The sequence below is a fragment of the Xiphophorus couchianus genome, chromosome 9 (genome assembly GCF_001444195.1).
Source record: "Xiphophorus couchianus chromosome 9, X_couchianus-1.0, whole genome shotgun sequence".
Lineage (NCBI taxonomy): Eukaryota > Metazoa > Chordata > Actinopteri > Cyprinodontiformes > Poeciliidae > Xiphophorus > Xiphophorus couchianus.
In genome coordinates this window covers 29,848,862-29,869,485 of record NC_040236.1, presented here as the reverse complement: position 1 = coordinate 29,869,485, position 20,624 = coordinate 29,848,862, and the positions used below count along the sequence as shown (strand labels likewise).

General features: G+C 36.7%; 1 protein-coding gene across 1 annotated transcript; it reads left to right on the top strand.

Annotated features, from left to right (window-relative positions):
• The first annotated feature begins 270 nt into the window (after positions 1 to 270).
• Positions 271 to 17,587, top strand: alg6 (ALG6 alpha-1,3-glucosyltransferase). The gene is made up of 14 exons (XM_028028722.1): positions 271 to 460; positions 685 to 769; positions 866 to 955; positions 1,451 to 1,539; positions 1,918 to 2,000; positions 2,086 to 2,150; positions 3,208 to 3,393; positions 4,707 to 4,842; positions 9,168 to 9,253; positions 10,309 to 10,393; positions 11,588 to 11,658; positions 12,705 to 12,773; positions 14,067 to 14,259; positions 16,858 to 17,587. The coding sequence occupies exons 1-14, from the start codon at positions 379 to 381 to the stop codon at positions 17,053 to 17,055; spliced, it is 1,518 nt and encodes a 505-aa protein (XP_027884523.1). The 5' UTR covers positions 271 to 378; the 3' UTR covers positions 17,056 to 17,587.
• The last annotated feature ends 3,037 nt before the right edge of the window (positions 17,588 to 20,624 follow it).

Below are 20,624 nucleotides of genomic sequence, written 5' to 3'. Positions count from 1 at the left end.
AAATGGTGCATTCAAAGGAGTATAAGATTTTGCATATGCACTGGTTAACATTATATATGACAACCACTGAAAGACTTAGACTCTAAAACGATCTTTAAGATTTTCTATTACCAAAATTTGAGGGGGGAAAACTGTCGTGATTAACGTTTTCTTGTCTTAACATTTGAGCGACAGTTTCCTGTATCTCTGTTAATTCCAGGTTTTATAACGCCTCATTGTACTTCCTCCTCACGTCAGAACTCTCTGACCAATGAGCGCGTGAAACGTAGCCTTTGTTGGATGACGTATACGGAAAACGGACTCCTGAAGAGGAGTCTGAATGAAGCTGTTTTTGTTCCTTGTTTCTAAAACACAGTCCCGTTTTTATCGCTTAGAGTTATGCAAACGTGGAGTTTAGTATCGATTAGCGTTTTGCTCGCTGTTTTGGTAAGATGGGGCGTGTCGTTAAACTCATATTCAGGTAGGGAGCGTGTGAACCTGCATGTTAACTACACTAAGTTGTCTGGATTGTTTTAGTGCAGCTGTTTTGATCGTTTAGAAACTAGCAGGAAGATGTGCAGTATACTACGCTTTTTATATTAAAAGAGTAAACTATCTGACTTGCATTACTGGCGATTGTTTGTGTTTTTTTTATTTATTTCTTTGTTTCATCGGTAGAAGTTAAGCACAATAATTTCTGTACAGGTGCAGGAAAACCTCCCATGTTTGGTGACTATGAAGCCCAAAGACACTGGCAAGAAGTGACCTACAACCTCCCTCTTCAACAATGGCAAGTCTGACACCGTTCTGGTGATCATCGGACCAGATCCCTGATTTGCTAAAGCCAAATCCTTGTTCCTTTAGTAACAGTTTTATTTTTCTACAGGTACTTTAACACCTCTGACAATGACTTGAACTATTGGGGTCTTGACTACCCTCCTCTCACCGCCTACCACAGCTGGCTCTGTGCTTATGTGTGAGTAATTTTAATAATCTAGGTATAGAAACTTACTTGTGTTTTTTTGGTTGTGCGGAGGATTATAGTTTTTACATATAAAATAATTGTATACGTAGTTGTCACAAGATCACAGCTTTTTTAAAAATACATAATTGCCTTCTTTATTGAAAAAGATAGCTAACAAAAAATATATGTGCTTCAAATTACACTTACGTTTTTGTAACAGTAACAATTTTTACATTTTATTTCAATTTCCTATGTTTAAGCTGATCAAAAAATACATACTGAGTATATGGGGTGCCTCCTTAAATCATTGTCCACCTGTCAGTGATTTTAGTTCCTTAAGTCAGTAGCTGTTAATAACACGATTGTTAAATTTTTTTGTATGCTACCAAAGGTTAGCTATTTATTAGTCCACAGGCAGAATCTGACCATTGTGATTATAGCATCTTGTATGCACATGTGTAATGCTAGCTGTGGCTATTGTGCATTTCCTTTCTTTTCTGTTTGCAGAGCAAATATTCTAAACCCTGACTGGGTTGAGCTGCACAGATCCAGAGGCTATGAAAGTCCTGCCCACAAGTTATTTATGAGAACTACAGGTAAAGTTACATCAAAACCTTCTGCAATGTTTCCATCTTAATTCTGTCTGCAAATAATTGTGTTAATATTACATACTAAAGAAATTTCTTTTTCATCAAGAGGGTAAAGATTTTTAATGAAAACTATTTTGTCATAATTTTCTGTACGTATTAAATAAATATGCACTGATACACATTTGAATTTATAGGGTTGTATTAAATTTATGATTCTTCTTGTCTATTTTAGCTTTTGTTGTTTTTTAAGATTCTAACAAACTTTGTCTAAGAGCTTTTTTAGCTAAAGCAACATTTTGTTGGCAGACACTAAAAGCTTTAGTCTGCCTTTCTTTGTTACTGGTTTCTTAAATTATTTTAATCTTGTTGTTTTCTGTTTTTTAGTCCTGGTGACAGATGTGTTGATATACATTCCTGCAGTTGTTTTATGCTGTTTATACCTGACTGATGGCTCTGCTAAGAGAAGGGTAATGGTTGTACCTAAATGTCTATATCGCAATGTACTCTGAAAACCTAAATGTAGTCATTTGTTTTTTGAATTTGTCTTTCTAGGTTTCCATTCTTCTCAGCATTCTTCTTTACCCAGGACTAATTCTCATAGACTATGGCCATTTTCAGTATCCTTTACATGCAAATGTATTTTATTTATTTGTAAATTTATTGCAGTAAAGTTTTCAGTACTTTGATTTGTTTAAATGAAATATAGTCTGACTTTTAAGAACAGCTGTGAAACAGCATGGTAAAGTATTACAATTAACATAAAGTATCATTCAAGTCGTCTGTCAGGTAGACCTTTTTCATTGCGTCTCAAAAAAATTGTTGAATTGAATTTGACAGTCCATGTTACTGTTAGAACACAAAAATAGTGTTATAATCCTTTTTCATAAATGTTGCAAATATAAACCTTAAACATAAGCAGTTAAAACTATGCAGCTTCACCTAGTATCATTCATCCTCATGTTGAAGCTAATGCTAACGCTAAAACATTGCCATGCCTCCAGTGAAGCATTTGGTTCCTCTGGCACTAGAAACCTGATGTATGTTAAAAGAAAAGATGCACTCAGTCAAACATTAGGACATTCTTGGAAAATACCTCTTGCTGTCCATTAGACAGCTGAATATTAGATGTCATTAGACCTTCAAAAAGGACAAGGATACTGAGTTTACCTCCAGTCCACTAGGGCTGGGTTTCAGAAGAAATCTTGGAGGATACTGAAGGAGTCATCATGCTTGACTGACTAGAACTGAATGGACATTCCTCAGGAATGCTACCAGCAGTTGGTGTCTGAGTATGAGTTACATTTTCAACAGCTCAAAACAGCTAAAGGGTTTTGTGTTATGTTCTAAAGATGAATATCACGAAGAAGTTGAATAATTTTAAAGATTTAATCTGAAGAAACCACTTGTGATAATAGTTATGTTGAAATATTTAAGTTGTTCTTGGATTAGATTAAATTACACTTTATTAATTCCAGAAGAAAAGTATATTTTTGTTTATTGCAAACAGATGTTTGTATATTTTGACAATGGACCTTTTCCGTCTATACTGTTTTTTATATTCTTTAAAAATGTCCTAATTTAAACTTTTTCCACCTGTTTTCTTTTGTTTGTTGCTTAGACATTAGTAATTTTGCCTGTGAAAGTAGTAATTTGTAAAAGCCTTGACTGTGTCAGGTATAATGGAGTGAGCCTGGGCTTTGCCCTGTGGGGGGTTCTGGCTCTGGGGCTGGGCTGGAACTCGTTGGGCTCCCTGGCCTTCTCTCTGGCTCTCAACTACAAACAGATGGAGCTGTACCATGCACTGCCCTTCTTCTGTTACCTTCTTGGAAAGTGCATCAAAGCTGGGCTAATTGGGCGTGGGTAAGCGTTATTGCTTTACATGTGCACTTTTTTACTTTTTATGTAACTTTATTATTATTGGTAGCAATGCTACCTTGGAGCAAGCAGGTGCGGAGTCACAATCCCAGCCTTCGGTCTTTCTGTTTGGAGTTTGCATGTTCTTCTCGTTTATGTGTCTGGATACTCCATTATCCTTCTACAACCCAAAAACATGACTTTTTACACAAGTTTCCCTTAGATATGAGTGCATGGTTTATTTGTCCTGTGTGGACTGGCGACCAGCCCACAGTGTTTCCTGCCTCCCACCCAATAACCACAGGAGCACCAGCACTACCCCCCACCTCCTTTAACAATTGATGGAATTGGATAGATAGTATACCTTAAAGGCCACAAACATCATCTCAAACTGGGATACAATTAACTGTTGTTTTTTTATCTGAAAATCCAAGCCAAATCCAAGGCTGTCAAACCAAACTCTAAAAATACTGAAAGAACGGTTGTTCAGAAAACCCAAAGAGAAACTAGTTTTTCTTATAATTGGGGAAATGGAGGGTGATTGCAAAAATGGATTGGTGCTATGCTTTGGGAAATATTAAATAATACATTTAGAAATGTTATATCTTCATAAAATACATATTTAAATATTATGTCAAAAATTAGTTGGATTAATTTTTCAGTATTCTTTCTCTGTTGATGTTTTGTTAAACTTTGTTTCTATGCCCAAACACCTCCAAGGAAACGCCAATCTATAAGATAATTTAAATGGATCCCTGTGATAACATGGTTATTGAAGAGTGCATTTGTTGATTATATTGTTTTGTCAGTGTGCATGAATGTGTCAGCTGCAAGCCCACACTCGTAATGTGAGCCTGTAAGAGAGCAGTGTCTTCCTGGGAGTCACAGAATGACTGAGGTAATCAGATTGGATGCTATTACCAGTGTGTCCAGTGTCTATCTAGTAACAACGTACCAAGGGCATTTAGTAGCAAATGGAGTGCCGGATTAGGCCCCTGGGAAGATATGTCCAGATGACACTCTCGCCATGCCCAAACTCCTCAGCTATGCCTGTGTGTGCAACTTAACCAGCAGCTTCACAGTTACAGCTGACAAGCTACTCTGAACCCCACTGGGGACTTTCAGCTGATGCATGGCTTTCACTACATTCCTCAGCAGGAGGGTCAAACCCCAAATTTAGGACTTGCAGACAGTTTGTGCTAATTGTCTAGGGAAACCCTGCAGGAAAACTAAATACCCCAACAGGTATTTATTTTTTTTTATTTAGTTGATATAATTTTACTGCCCACAATTAAAGATGTTGTTTGTCTTTCACATAGGTTCATCCTGTTGGTGAAAATTACTGCCACAGTGTTGGTGACTTTTGGCCTCTGCTGGCTGCCCTTCCTTCCTGACCCCAGTCAGGTCTTGCAGGTGGTCAGGAGGATCTTTCCCGTGGCTCGTGGCTTGTTTGAGGTACAGTGCAGTATGTTGAATCTAAACTCTGTCAAGACGGATAGATAATTTATTAAAATGGCAGTCGTTTACAAACAAATGAAAGGTGTCTTACAGTAAATAAGGAAACAAAGGTAAAGAAAAATATCTTAACAAGAAATTCTATATAATGATGACAGCCATTAAGACAACATGTTGAAAGATTTGTTAAAATGCAAACTAAAATAAAAACAAAAAATTAATTTCATGGAGAAATGCATTAAACAGTAATGTTTTAGTCCTAAATTAATATTATGACACAATATGACCCATGTTCCTGGTGTTAGTCATAACTCCGACAGCTGCATTTCAGTTGAGCTGCCTTGTATATTTACGTTACTTTTTGTGTTGTTCAGAGACCAGTAAAAACAGCATTACAATGATCTAAGCAAATTTTTCTGCATATTATGGAAGCCTTCAACTTTGGATATGTTTTTAGAGTGGAAACGGGCAAATTATTCTTGAGATGTCTGTAAGGACACCTAGGTTTCTTTTCAGTGCAATTGAGTCTTGATCTCAAGGCATTTATGGGACCAAAACAATGACTTATGTCTTCTCTGCATTAGGTTGGAAGAAATTCTAAATCATCCAGTCAGTGGTATGAATACACTTAATTAGTGGCATTTAATTACTATTGTCAAGTAGGGCAGTGAAATTTTCAGTTTTGTATCATCATCACACATAGGTTAGAGATGTTTAATCTGAGCATTTAGGCATTGAAAAAAAGTGGCTCAAGAATAGTGCCTTGAGGAACTCCACATTTGATTATTGCTTAGATTTGTATTTACTAAAACTGCATCATAGATGTGTAAGGTGAGCACATATTGGGAATTTAAATTTGTCAGGTATCGGTTAAAAACTTGGTGATCAGTACCCCATCCAGCGTCTGGGATCAGATCAAAATATCTCTAATAATTATTTCAATGTGATGTTTATTATTAAATCACTTAACCAATCAACAGACAATATTTCATCTTTTCTTTAAAGTAATGTAATATCTCTGAAAGCTGGAGGCTGCTTCACATTTTGACCAGTAAAAGAATGATTTCAAACTGAAATTCCCCTTCATTCTTGATTTTTCTGTTTAGGATTTTTTTTTTTTTTTTTTTTGGGTTAGTCAGGAGTTGCAATTTTATAGCCTGTGACATTCAACAGTTTATGCTAATTTTAAAATAGTTTGACACCAAGTTATAGCAACAAAGCTGTGACTGATGCTTTCATTGATGTCATACGCAACCCATGAGGCATGCCTCGTTCCCTACACGATGTTCCCAACTTTTAGCATAGTGAATAGCTTTCCAGCCCTTCCAGTGCTTAGTTGGCTGGAAACCGATACCCTGCCGGATCAAAGAAAACAGTGGAATAAAATGGTGAAAGGTCAAGAGATCGGTTTCACCCTATCCCTGGGAGGTGTTGGGATTCATGATGTACAGTAGGAGGATGCAGATAAATCTAACTAATTTATGGCCGGATTGTTTTCAGCACTTCATAGCTCAGCCGTGTTCCAGCCATATGGACCGATGAGAGGGGCGAGTGATACACTTAAAGGCATATCAGAGCACATCGGACAGCTGGTGTCCCACTGCTGACGGCATCTTTGGAAAAAAAAACACAAACACATGTGTGCTTGAGTGTTTCAAACACTTATTTCGTACTGTGACTGCTCAGTTAAATAGGAAGTCACTGGTACATGATGGAGAAAAAGAAAACTTAAAACACTTCAGAAATTCCGGTGTTGAAAGGTGTCATAGAAGAAACGGGGTTAAAATGATCGTGTATGCCTCTGTTTGAATATTTAGGTGACAGCTCAGAGGCTGAGGTTTGCAGCTCTAGTTTCTGAAACCTTGTAACCCTGAAAGTTCTAGTCCCGGTCCCCGAGGCGACACTTACTACAAGTTGTCAAGGATATGTGGCGTAATTAGATGTTGTGCTGTCGGAGCAGGATGCATCGGGACAGTATTTGTTCAGCAAAATGATTCAAACATATAACTTGGGCTTTGATGACAGCATTGAAAGGCGTCCTGTTACATATGAAATCACGCACTGCAAGCAGAAAGCCCGAGTGGGGAAGACGACGACTGCTGAACGGTGGTCCTGTCGACTTCTGGGAGGGAGCGGTTGTAAGTTTACCCATTGAACTGCATTCTGCTGTCTCATGTTGCTGCCTGCTCACAAAAATGGCACCAAACGCTTCTCCCTGTGAAATTCCTTTGTGGCTTCAAGACTCGTATTTGCCAGTGGGCTTCTGCCTTCAACTTGGTGTCCAGGAACATTCCCGCAGTGGTTGTTTGATGTTGAGAATGAGAGGGGAAAAAGGAAAGGATGGGGCTGTGAAAACACAACCCTAGACAATTTGGTGCTACTGAAGAGGATACCATTAAGAGCCATACAGTTGTGTAGTAAAGCAGCTGTAGAACGGAGAGGAGGCCAGGAATAGATTTTCTCGATAGGATCACACTTAAACACAGCTACAGAGGAAATATTTAGTTGATCTAAACGTGTGATATCATGGGCACACTGGTGGCTCGGATCTTATTTTAAGTGATCCCTTAGCGTCCGCCTAAGCACTTGACCTCCTCATTTGATCTTAACTTCAGCAACCACACAGCTGTCATGACGTTTGTAGCATACTTTATCTCTGACAAAAAAAAAAAAATTCAGATTCTTTAGTGTTAAGCTACAATAAACTATATTATGTTCATTAAATAATCACACACAATATTTATTGTAATTTATCCAAAATCTTTCTGATGAATAAATTACTTATTTTACCTTAGAACAATCAACTTAATTAGACCTGCCTAAAAATAATAATAAAAAATACTTTTAGTTGTAATTTCTTTATAATTAACACTGTGGTCTATTTTATCATATTTGCCAGGCAGGAGAAAAATAATCAAAATACAAATTGGGAAGGAAAAATAAACACACTCTGCTGTTAGAGGGGGAAAAAGGAGAACACTTATGAAAAACACAACCCAGTATTTTCTCTGATAACTCTCTAACTTAATTAAGGCTTAATTTTCTACCTACCTCTGACTTAAGGGGAAAAGACGACTAATTTAAAGTTACTTTCCATCATCAGCTTCCAACACCAAAACTGCCACTAAAGAAAACATGTAGTGTCTTTCTGCAGCCCAGAATCAGCTTTGAGCATGAAGGCTCACTTGCATCTAATTAATTAATTTTAATGCCACTCCGATAGTTCCATTTTGAAGTTTAGCTGAGGTGGAAATATTGACACAACACCTCTGGTTCTGAGTGAATGGTCAGCTGTTTGTTCTGGTTGTTTGTTTGAATGCCTTTGTGCAGTGGTCTTCAAATCCAGGCCTAGAGGTCTGGCGTCCTGCTACTTCTAGACGTGTATCAGCTTCAACACACCTGAGTCAAAGACTTTAGAGAACTTGGCTGCATACTGAGGAGCTAATTTGCCCATTTGATTCAGGTGTGCTGACCTAAGGACACATCTAAAAGTTTCAGGACAGTGGATCCCTAGGCCTGGATTTGAGGACCCCTATCTTTGTGGATGCACACTGTGGATTTGAGATCGGGTGACACACACACAAAAAAAACCAAAATGAAATTCTTCACCGGAACTTCACACAAAGAGTCAAGAATAGCAAAACGTTCGATTGGAAGTAAAATATTTCTTACAACTGAATCTCAACAAGCTGATGAGGCTTATTATTGACTTGTCTGACAAATCTTCTTATTGGTTTTGGTTGTTTTGCGTCTGTACTGTAGACTAAGTCAGAAGCATGTATAAAAAAACTTCTGAATTTGGGTTTCACATTGATAATCATGAGGATAAATTAATTGATAAATTGGTATTATTATCCTGAATTGTTAGTTCTGGTCATTTTAAGTTTAAGTTGATTTATATTTTCATATGTTAGAATTTCCTGATTTGCTTTATGGTCATTTAAAATGAATATTTTAAAATTCTATGGTTTATGTGGATTATATGTTAATACATTTTCGTGTATAGTAAGATTCCTTTTGGAATAATCCACATTATTTAGTCTGTTTTGTTTAAATCAAGTCCGTTTAAGAAAAAAACTGTTATAATGGCTAAAATATGTTGCTGTGTTACACCGTGAACACAATCATTAACATTCATTTTGTGGAAGAGAATTAATGTGCATAATCAATTAAAAGTATTCAATGCTAAAACAGAAAATTTACATAAGAAAAAGTAACAGTTGATTGCTTTTTGTCTCTAATGGTAATCTGAGATAAAATCACCACTCAAACATATGTTCCTAATGTTGTTTTTGCTTTCTGGCCGTGTGTGTGCGTGTGTGTAGGATAAGGTGGCTAACACATGGTGCAGCCTGAACACCGTGATAAAGATCAGATCCATTCTGACAAGCGACTCTCAGCTTTACCTCAGGTAATCCTTTTATCTGTGAAACAACTTCATTTTTATTCCACATTTGTCCTCCTGACACCTCTTTGTTTTTTCACTGTCATTTTTCTAACTTATTGCTCCAAAATCCCTTTTTCATTTTACGGGAAAGCTGAGCTTGCTCTTGGAAATAAAAGCGGGTTCGAGGGAATCAAAGCAGATAATCTCCGAAGCAAAGCACTCACGAGAAATTTTGAACAAGCTACATTTGTTTTTCCAAATGTTGAAGTCCCAAAGGGTTATCATAAAAACAAAGACTAATTCTGCAATTGTCTCTCATAAATCATGTTTTTTTTAAAAGCTGAAACCCTGCGCACTTGGTGTAATGAACTCGGCCTAAAAGTTACGACATGGCGGAACCTGCTTAAATAACCCAGCGGGCTAATTTTAGGAGTGATGGACACGTTTCTTCTAGACTGCTAAGACCAGGGATTAAGTTGGACCTCTTTTATTATTGGGTATTTCAAACAAATGTGTGTTTGTTGGTAAATAGGTTGGAGTACTAAATACACTGTGATTATGCAGTTTATGTTGAACAAATCAGCTGTGAAAATGTGACTCACATATTTTTGTAACCCAAAAGCCTGTTCTGAAGAAAATCATGTATACTAAACTTACTGTTGTACATCTTATCATATGTACTGATTATATTACTTTTAAAACCTTTTTGTTTTGCTCTGCTGTGTTTGGATCTCTTTATTTCAATAACCTATGATTTGTAGTACGAGCACATTGTTGCCGTCTCGCATAACTAACCCTTGACCTCTCTGCACATTTATATACATTCACTCTGACACATAAGTCTGTCTCTTCTGGTCCCTGTATCCCCAGCAGGTGACAATTGAGGGGTTAAACTAATACTGACTAACCCTCAAGAACAATTATTTTTTGGTCAGTTCTTGCATGTCAAGAGGTCTTAGTTTCAGAGCAGGTGCTGTCCTAGAAAGATATGCACACAGCGGCGTGTACAAGAGTGTTTTTGTCATTTGTTCATTTAGATTTACATTTTAATAATTATTTTCCTACTTTATCTGTTTCAGTTTGGCTTTCACTCTCCTAGCAGCACTTCCATCCTCTATCAAACTGCTGATGAAGCCCACTTTCTGGAACTTTAAACTGGCTTTGGTGAGTGCACTTTGGTAGCAATAGCATGTCTTACAGAAGTATTTATACCCCTTAAATGTTATTTATTTTTTCAATGTTACAGCCACAAACTTCAATGTATTTTGAGGTTTTGTGTAATTGACACAAATCATCGTAAATTTAAGAGGGAAAAGAAGGGGACTTTAAAGCCGAGTTGGGTTATAAACCAAAATCCCAAGCTATGTATAGCTCTCATAGCAATCCTAAAACCAAAACGGTATTGCACAGCTGCAAACCTACAAAGCCACATACATTAATTTATTGCCATGTTTTGTTGTACTATTATAATAACAATAAAGGTTAAGATAAAAAAAACTATTATTTTTTTTAGGTAGCTATATGGCTGTGAATGTGTGACACAGCATTCAAACACAAACATTGTTCTTGAAAACATTCCCATTTAAAATAGGCTTCTTCAGGGTGCCACTTACTAAAACATTGTGTGATTAATATCACTGAACTGCACACAGTAGCTCCATTTAACCATGTTTTCGAATTTATTGATGTTTAGATAGTGATGGTGGAGACAGTGAAGAAAATAGGAGGTAGCATCATGCTTGGGGATTTTCTTTTTCATCATAAACAGAGAAGCTGCTCCTTTTCCAGGTTATATATTGGAAAAACCTGAGACCTATTTAGAGGTTTACTCTTCGGTAGGCTAAATTCAGCCAGAGCTATAATTGAATTGTTTAGATCAAAACATATGCATGTGTTAGGATGGCCCAGTCAAAGCCCAGGATTAAACCCTATTGAGCATCTGTGGAAAACCTTGAATGAAGATTTTCCTCAGATGTTCTAATCTGACTTAGCTTAAGATGCCTTCTAAAGAAAAAAATGCAAATATTTAAGTCTTTGTGTGCAAACCTGGTGAAAAACATCCCTAAATTCTTGCCGTAAGCGTGTCAGTTGCAGTGGAGGATTGATTCAAAGGTGCTACAATACTTCCATTAGACACTATTCAGATTATTTGCAGAATATTTTAAATACTGCATATAATTTTCCTTTCATTTTACAATTATGTACTACTATGTGTGGTTTACTCTAAGAAATTCCTATAACATTGTGAAATGAACCCTTTTGCAAGACATGTATAGTTAGCCTTTTTATGCAATGTTTTGCCAATTTATTCTTTTTGTACATGTTTTAATTAAGTTTTTAATAATTCTCTGCTCTCAGGTCAACTCATCTCTGGCCTTTTTCCTGTTCTCCTATCAAGTTCATGAGAAGTCCATTCTGTTGGCTGCCCTGTAAGTTGTTGTATCTGAATTGTTTACCCTGGTTACCACCCTCATGTCACAGGAGGAAGGTCCTTGGTGGAACTCTAAGTTAAACCAGACTGGAGTTTGCCTTCTCTTCTTATCTATTCTTGACTTTTCTGTTTGGTGACATCAGTGAATAAAGTTTTCTCACAAACGATCAATTTTAGAAAAATGTCAAAGTGAGATAATTCCTGTGCTGATGTTAACCTCAAACTAATGTTCAATTTATGCCCAGGCTTGCTACATTATCCACTCCTGTCTTTATACTTCTAGTCCAAGCAACCATTCTCATGATATGCACTGTGTAATTTTAGAGGTGGGTCATGCGATAGTTTCAGAGCTTGGACATGTGGCTTAAAATGTGTTTTGTACATTATTGTTTACATTCGTACTTATAAAGCTGTAGATAGAGAGTGAAACCCGGGATAGACTTTACGGCATGGGATTTAGTTCCTGAATCTGGGCTCATCTATTAATCTAGATCAGTGTAGATTGTTGCTTTATTAACTATTGAGCTATATCTCCCACCTGTCCCCTTGAATCAATCAGTAATGCATGCCCAGAGATTAGGAGAGAATAGTAGGCAGCAGTTCAGGGTGTTGTTTGCGCAGGATCAATTATTGGGCTGTAACAGGATCACCAAAGAGCGCTGACTGTAATTATGGGCTCAGGGACCGTTGGAAGGTTCCTCTGTTGGAGAACGGTGTAGAACTGAAGCTGGTAGCTTGCTTCAGTTATAAACAGGTTATAAATAGATTTATATACGGACACACAGATTTTCTCTTTGTTGCCACAGCTGTTTTTACATCTTGAAATATAATAAATAGTCATTAGCAATCAAAGATGTGAAATTATTTCTCAACAAACTACACATACTAAGTGTCTTGTTACAGCTAACACTCAATTCACGCTTTTTGATAGCCTTTATCTTATTTATCCACTTAGCTTATATCTAATTTATTTTCATTTGCTATGTTAGTACTTGAGAATCAGCTTAAAAGTGTGTGCAATCACCTTTTTTCTTTTCTCTTCAGTCCAGTCTGCCTCCTTCTGAATGAATTTCCACTCATGTGCATTTGGTTTCTGCAGGCCTCAACATTCAGGTAAAGAAACTTTCACCAGCAGAAAGCAAATTAAACCTTAAAGTTGCATCTTATTTTTGTTGTTACCATTTTATTATAGATAGTTAATTTTTTTTTTTAATTGTCAATTCTTGTCATACCAGCCATTCAAAACTTTTTACAATGGAGCCACATTTACCAAGTATTGAGAAACTGTGAGGCTTGTGGGCCTGTTTACTTTTCAAAGATGTTAAAGTGAATTTGCTAAATATAAACATTTTAAAGAACAAAATCTGATACACCTCACTAGAAAACGGAAATGTTTTGGAATTGGTTGTTGTAGCAAGATAATGATCCAAAATATATGGCCAAAATAAGTGTCAGGATTCTGTTAATAATTCAATTGGACGATATGTAATTGGTCTAAAAGCTGAATCAGACTGCCGTGATTTGAATGAATCTTGACTGTTTTTTATACAATTAGGTGTAATTTGAAATTGTTTGTCCTGTAAGGTGCAAACCCTAGAACTCTCTAAAAAGATGGCTGACATGGGCCTAGATGAGAACTCCATGAATGGAAAAAGAGAAATCGCAGTGCAAATGCTGCAACTAACTTTCACCAGCTGTTGTTAAATTCTTCCGGCAGGGCTAATTGTTGTGCGTGTGGTTTAGGATAAGGATATGTGGGGCTTACACAACATACTCTGCATGCCTGGTGTCCGAGTGTGCTGTGTAGGATCAGGAGCTCCGTCTGAAACTGTTCATAGTACAGTCTGACTTGGGCTTTCACATTATCTCTCCAGACTCTTTCATTTAAAAAAAAATACATCTTTTGTTTATATAATTGGCTGATGGAATGCTCGAACAGTGGCTATTTTATGGGTGAATGAACCCAGTCTGCTCACATTGAGGAAGTATGTATTTCTTAAATGTTAAACATTTAGCTGCTGAATGGAACTTTTTAGTTTGAATAAGTAGATTGTTGTGCAGAGAGGTTTTTCTAAGCTGGGTGTTGTGCATTTACTATGAGGCAACTGTTGTTCTTGCTTCTGCCCCGCTGCTAAACTGAGATAAGCTCTGCATGAATGTCATAACCGTCTCTCCTCAGGGGACGCTCTGCTCGTAAAGGTCTGCAGGATAAAAATGTTTTGATTGCTGTTGCTTTTCTTTAATCAAGTATGGTACTGAAATGAATCAGTTTCTGTTGGAAATGGTCAAATTTTGTGTAGCTGTTAAAATTTTTTTTGCAAATTTGTTTGCATCTCAAGTTGTAGATAGTACTCGTCAGGTAAAGGCTAGACTATAAACCCTCATTGTTTCTGTCCTTCTGTCAAGCATGCTCCCTCTTTTCCTGAAAGATGGCCTGCTGGTTCCCTACACCGTCGCCTTCCTGGGGTTTCCCTTCCTCACCGTCTACTTATTGTCCGCTCTGGATGACTGTTCAGAGGATGAGTTGAAACTTGGTACCTGTGGGAAGCTCTTTTCCTTTCTACCCAAAATGCACCTGGCTTGTATAATGAAATGGAAGGTAAGTGTGACCTATGATTGTAAAATTTACAAATGTTTATTGCTTTTCTCAATGGCCTAAAGTCTTATGGAGGATTTTTATCAACACATTCACTTACACTGAACTGACCACAGTGAAGGAGAAAATGTACCAAATAATTAGTAAAAGATGTAAATATTAAAGTATTTTTAATCATTATTTTGTGCAATCATTTGGTTGCAGGTTTAATTGGCAGTTTAAACAAAGATCATACTGAATATTTTATACTTTTATAGCTTTAAGAAAAAGAAATAGGTTGTTTCTATCTGCTGTTTGCTGCAAACAGCAGATAAAATCTCTGATACAGCTTAATAAACTCAGTGAGATAGTAGGCATTGCTATAAAGCAAGTATTCAATCTTTCAGAAAATATTTCTATACATGTATCCAGTAACATTTAAGCTGGCTTGACTGTAAAAAGAAGGGTGCTGATTCGAGGATCCCAGGTGCCTTGTATTTCTAAAATGCCTCCAGACCTAAATTGCAACGTTGTCAGAAGATATGTCCAACTGTATAAATAAATATCATCTGCTGGTGTAAGCTTTGTAAGCTGTCCTGGGACGACCGCTGCTGCCAGCCTTAGAATTATTTATCACTTATTTGAGTTTCCACAGCATCTGAAGTGGCTTTGCCGCCAACTCCTTAGCGACAGCGGTACCGGTAGGGTGTCAGAGATTAAGAGAAGGTGTCTTTTTATAGGACATGTCATAAACACAGGTTTGCCTAGATATATTTATTTACACAAGCAGCATAAATAGTGAGCCCTGACGATGGAGATAAGGTTTCATGGGTTTTGGGTGATGGAGAAGAGAGGGCATGAGATGTTTCCTCTATAATAATCACAGACTTATTTTTTGCATCACACAGCAAAAACAAACACAAGTACTCTAGCTCCTAGAATCCCATATGTTACTAGTAACTTTGTATGACAATAAAGAATGGTTACATGGACAAATAGTGATCAGTGGGCAATATGTAATTAATGGTATAATTATATTTTATATTTAGAGTTTTATCAATGTATTGCCATTCACCCAAATTCACCTTTTAATTGTTTTCCCAAAAACCTTTTTTGAAATCAGGATTCATAGGTTTGCTGTTATTGATTCCTCTAAGACAAATGCCAATAGTTTGTTCATCAACAGAGGTGAATAGCCAGATAATTATTTAATATTCCTCAAGTTATTCATCACTTACTTCAAATTCTGGGATTGGTCTCTTCAGGTAGGAGACAGAAACATCCTGAAGTTCAACTTTTAAGCTTCTGATCAGCAGAATAATTTTAAAATCTAGTTTTCAAATAAAATAGAAACAAGAAACAGTCCCTTGAGATAGAAATTAATCATTGTAATTAAAAATATATACATTTTCTAGTGTAATTAATTTGGACTGGAATTATCAACTATCTATTTATATTAATCCGTTGACTCATTGTGTCATATAATAGAATAAATTCTTCTAAAGAAAAAGTTTTTTCCTAAAAATTATAGTATTTTTCACGCCACAAATGAAAATGATTTATTTATTTGTATATAAAACAATCCTGAATATTCATAATTGTCAAGTATGATGAGATTGACCAAAGAGACTTCATTCTTAAAGGCAGGAATGAAGAAAACAATGTTGTAATGATGAGTTAAAGGTGGGAAAATGTACATCGACAGTCAAAAGGACACTGGCACAATCGCTTCCCCAGTTTTGTCTTGCGTAAATGAGCAAGCAATGTCTTAATTTAGAATATGATTTAATCAAAAAGAATCATTCAGTCTCTCCTTGAAAATATTATTTCCACTTTATTCTCGACATATTGGTTTTATTCTTAAGCTTGTTTTCAATTTACATTATTCTTGAAGCTACATTTTTTCACAAACATTTCAAGTTTTTCTCAATACTCTGACTTAATTTTTGCAATCAAATACTTACTTTATTCTCAATATTTCAATTTCATTACATACACATTTCAAAAGAAAAGCATGTTGTTGTTTTTTGTTTTGTTTTTGCTCCAGTGACCTTCATACTCCTGCGTGTAAGTAACTTCAAAGGACAAGAACATAATTAACTTTGTAACGCAGGCCGTAAAATGTCTATTTAACTTAAAATAACTAGTATTTATTGTAAGTTTGCATTATGTGTGTGTGTGGTTTAAATCAGATTAATTTAAATAATATAAATTTGATTGAAATTGGAGGTTGCAAAATTGACACATGAAGTTGTACAAACTGCCCACTTCAACACACATCAAGTAGTTTTGATCAAAGATGTGTTCATAAACACTTGGGTAAAGGACCCAGACTGACACTGCATCCAGCACAAAGAATTGTAAAGAATTTTGTATTGTGTAAAAATCCTAGTGTTGATGGATTATGATAGTTAACATCGATCATACTGAAAAGTAATTATAATCATTACATTAATTATTAATTATCATTATTATCAATACATAATATTGCTTCCGTTATGTAGCTCTATGTCCTCCGTGTTCATGATAATTTGACCACTGATGCATCTTTGTGTAATCCTTGCAACATTTTATTGTCATTTCATGTTTTTGACACATCCATTCTGTCTGTGTCGTTGATAGTTCTACGTCAGCATGGCTCTTATGGCTGTTTTGAGCGTCGTGAGTGTAGCTATGGACCCACCGCCACATCTACCAGACTTGTTTCCTGTCCTGGTGTCAACGACCGCATTCATGCACTTCTTGGGAGTATTTCTAAATTTTAATATTGTTCAGTTCATGGACCCACCCAGAAAAAAGAGCCGAAAGAAAAATAACTAAGCTATTTTTTTCAGGAAACTCAGTGTTACACTGTGAGGCTATATTGGCTCTGACCACTTAGACTGTACATGAGGCTTTTCTGACTCTCAAATAGAAAAATGAGACGAGTTTGTGTGAAAAGTATCTATATTAATAACAGCAGATCAAAGAAAGTTGTGAGATCAAGTGAAAGGAAAGAGTATTGGTGTTTTTCCTCTGTGGACCAACAGTGCATGTGAAATATTTCTAATTAATTGATTTTTCTGAAAGGGTAACAGCAATAATGTGAGTAATGATAAAGATTTACAGAAGGAGATGTTCTGCAGCCTAAATATGAGACTTTCAAAAGCCATGTCAATAAAAACTTGTAATAATTATGTTGGAAACATAAAAGATGTTGATGTAGTTGTGCTGTTACTGTTCATTTTGCCTCTTCTCTTGGACTCTGTAGGGATTGTGATGAATGCATGTTGACCAGTTTTGTATTCATGCAAACTTTCCTTTTTCTACTGTGGATTTCTATTCATCATTAAAGATATTTTGTACAAACGTAGTTTTCATAAAAATGAATTCATATTTCTCGCTGTGCTGAAGCGAACATCATTTTTAGTGGCGTGTTATTAAATAATTAAATTCAAACCAGCTTCATATAAATTGTCTACATTAGCCAAGTAGTGCGCTAAAATCACCCTCAAAGCCCTGGTGGAGACGGAGCTCATAATTAGACGGAAATTATATCTTTCCAAGCTTTTATTCAACATCATTAAATATTAATTATGAGCCGTTGATGCTACAAGGGTCCTCCACAAAAGACCTGCACATTTAAAACAAAACCAGAGACAGGAGAGGCCTTAAAAGGTTTGATGGAAGGTGACATATCTGAGCATAATGCTATAAAGTTGAAATACCACACAAAAAAAGGTACAAGCAATTTCTTTCTCCAATCTCTGTGCGACTTAATGACGGGCATAAAAAAATCCATTACAACTATAAATGTTATCGGGTCAGCGATGGGGACATGTGGATGGAGAGACCAGCCGGCTGCTGGTAATGTGCTGCAGGGATAAATAGAAAGCCTACATCTGAGTTAACTGTTGCAACAGAGGCAGGAACACAGAGGGACACTTGTGCATCTGCAAAGTTTAAAAAGACAAATTGTAAATGTAGTTATTTAAAAAAAATTATGCTAAACAAGAAATCATTCCAACATCTTTTGATAAATGAAATTTATCAAATGAAATGATAAATGCTACTCGTAGGATCACTATTCAGAACATTAAATCTTGATAGGGTGGCTCTGACTTTTGGACTAAGTGACTACAGGCAGCTAACAGCCTGTAAATTTTGTAGCTATAATACGTAGCTTCATCCACTAGCTCACGTTTGCCTTATTAAAAGAAGAGTTTTTAGTTTCATATGTTAACTTATAACAAAAAAACCTATATATTATCAAGTGTTCTGATGGTAAGAAGTTATTCAAGCCATCACGGGTCCCTGCAAAGGGAGACCTGTATCAAAACATTAGTTTTATTTATGGGCATGCTTGCTTTGTCCTTCACGTGGCCTCTAAGGGCGATAAAGTGAGAGTTACACGATCCACCTTGGGCAGAAATAGGAAATGTTGCTGTGAACGCCAGCTGTTACTTAGGTCGACTGGGGCAGGGAGAGGCCTCGGCCTTCCCAGGCAGGCGCTGCCAAATAAAGACCCTACAGTGCTGCGTAAGACCGTTTCCTCACTGCACATTTCCTTTCCAAAAGCTGTTAAACTGCGCAGGTGGGGAGGATGGTGCGGCTTTAGTCATAAAGAGGATCAGGGTTGCCATCTTAAAGAACATTATTTGCACAGCGTATCTGCATTGTGTTTAATGTAGAATCAACATTTGTCAGCTGCCAGATTGACGCTACGCTAGGAGGGATGGGGGTCTAGAATGTCAGGCCGTTCTCTCCTGCCATCTCCAGACACCTCTCTCAGAAATGAATGACGTCCTCCATGACTGTTCAGCCCCAAGACTGACAGAACAGATTCCTCATTCATCTTCTGCCTTATCTCCTCGGGATCATACGCACAAGCGCTGAAGAGCAATTCTATTACCTGTCAACAGCTGAGATCCCTCGCTAACAAAAACCGGGGGAATATATGGGAGAAAAACATGATTGTAACCCCTCTGGCAACAAATGATATTCCACACGCGCTGCATTCACTGTCAAGACTGAAGGCTTATGAAAAAAGGAGACCTTTTTGCATAAAGCTGCACTACCTGTTTGCAAAATGCATTCCAATACATTTCATTCATAATTTGTCAGAGGATTATTATACCAGCAATCCCTCCTACTGACACCACATACAAAAAAAAGTACATTCATACATAAGTCTGACAAGTCTGTACTTCCGTTTCACAATACTTGTTTTAATGATGCGAAAAAATATAAGCCAGGTGAAGTATTTTGGAACTTTTTCCAACTATAATGCTGCATATTTCTTGTACAGTTCAGTGAAATTAGAAAAAAGTACTTGTTTATCTCTTCTATTTAGTTCTGAACACTGGCCATTAATTTTCTTCTGGAAAAGCCATTCTGTCATTTATTTATGAATTCCTGGATTCAAAGCAGTGCTAGAAAATAAAATTCATCTTTATTCTCAACTTTCTAGCAAACAGCTCAAGGTTTGCGGTCAAAATCGCTTGATATTTAGAGTTTATGAATTCAGCTACTTCAACAAATACCCTAGATCCATCTGGGAAAAAAAGTAATCGCAGACTCCACTGACTTAAACAGAAATATGTTTCACTGAAATTACAGCAGGTAGTTTTTATGGCTTATATCTGCTCGGCTTTACATCTCAAGAAACTAAAAACTTTAACCAGATTGGATGGAGAGCTGCTGTGAATATTTACAGTACTTTCCAATTTACAAGTCTTGCCTCAGAGTCTTATTTGTATCAAAGTCTGGACCTTGACTGGGGCATTCTAACATCATTATTTGCTTTCACCTGGACCTAGTCTTTTGCAGATTCCCAATAGATTTTCTTGCACAATTGCCCTTTAGCTCCATCCATATTCCCATCAACCTTGACTGGTGTCCCTGTTCCTGCTAAAGAAAAGCATTTCCATGGAATGATGGTTCCATTGGTCTTTCACTGTGGGAATGGCATCTTCAGAGAGATGTTATATTGCTTTTCCTTCACACATAGTGTTTTACAAAAACAAAAAGTTTTATAAAGGCCAGGTAAGGTGGACAAGGGTGTATTTCTAGGTTTCCAGATTTGTTTTTGGACTATGGATTAAGCGGTTCTCCATTTTCTTTTATAAGCTCTGCTTAAAACACTTCCAACTCTTTATCTCTGACCTGTCTGCTGTGCTGATGCAGTGCTCCTTGGTCTCCATGATGCTGTCTGCTCACTAATGTTCTCCAAAAGGCCTTCATAGAGTCTGGATTTATCCTGAGATTAAATTAAACACATCTAGACCCTATTCACTAATTTAGGGACTTCTGAAGGAAGTTGGGGGCTCTGTACATATGCACTTCCATGGTTTAAATTTGAAAAATATTGTTTCAATTTTGAATTATACTCTTTATGGTACTGTATATAT

Excerpts from the sequence above, each read along its gene's own strand:
- alg6 (XM_028028722.1), top strand. The coding sequence starts at position 379 with ATGCAAACGTGGAGTTTAGTATCGATTAGCGTTTTGCTCGCTGTTTTG. Across the intron at positions 2,151-3,207 it reads ATAGACTATGGCCATTTTCA|GTATAATGGAGTGAGCCTGG; the intron begins GTATCCTTTACA and ends TGACTGTGTCAG. Across the intron at positions 4,843-9,167 it reads TGGCTCGTGGCTTGTTTGAG|GATAAGGTGGCTAACACATG; the intron begins GTACAGTGCAGT and ends GCGTGTGTGTAG.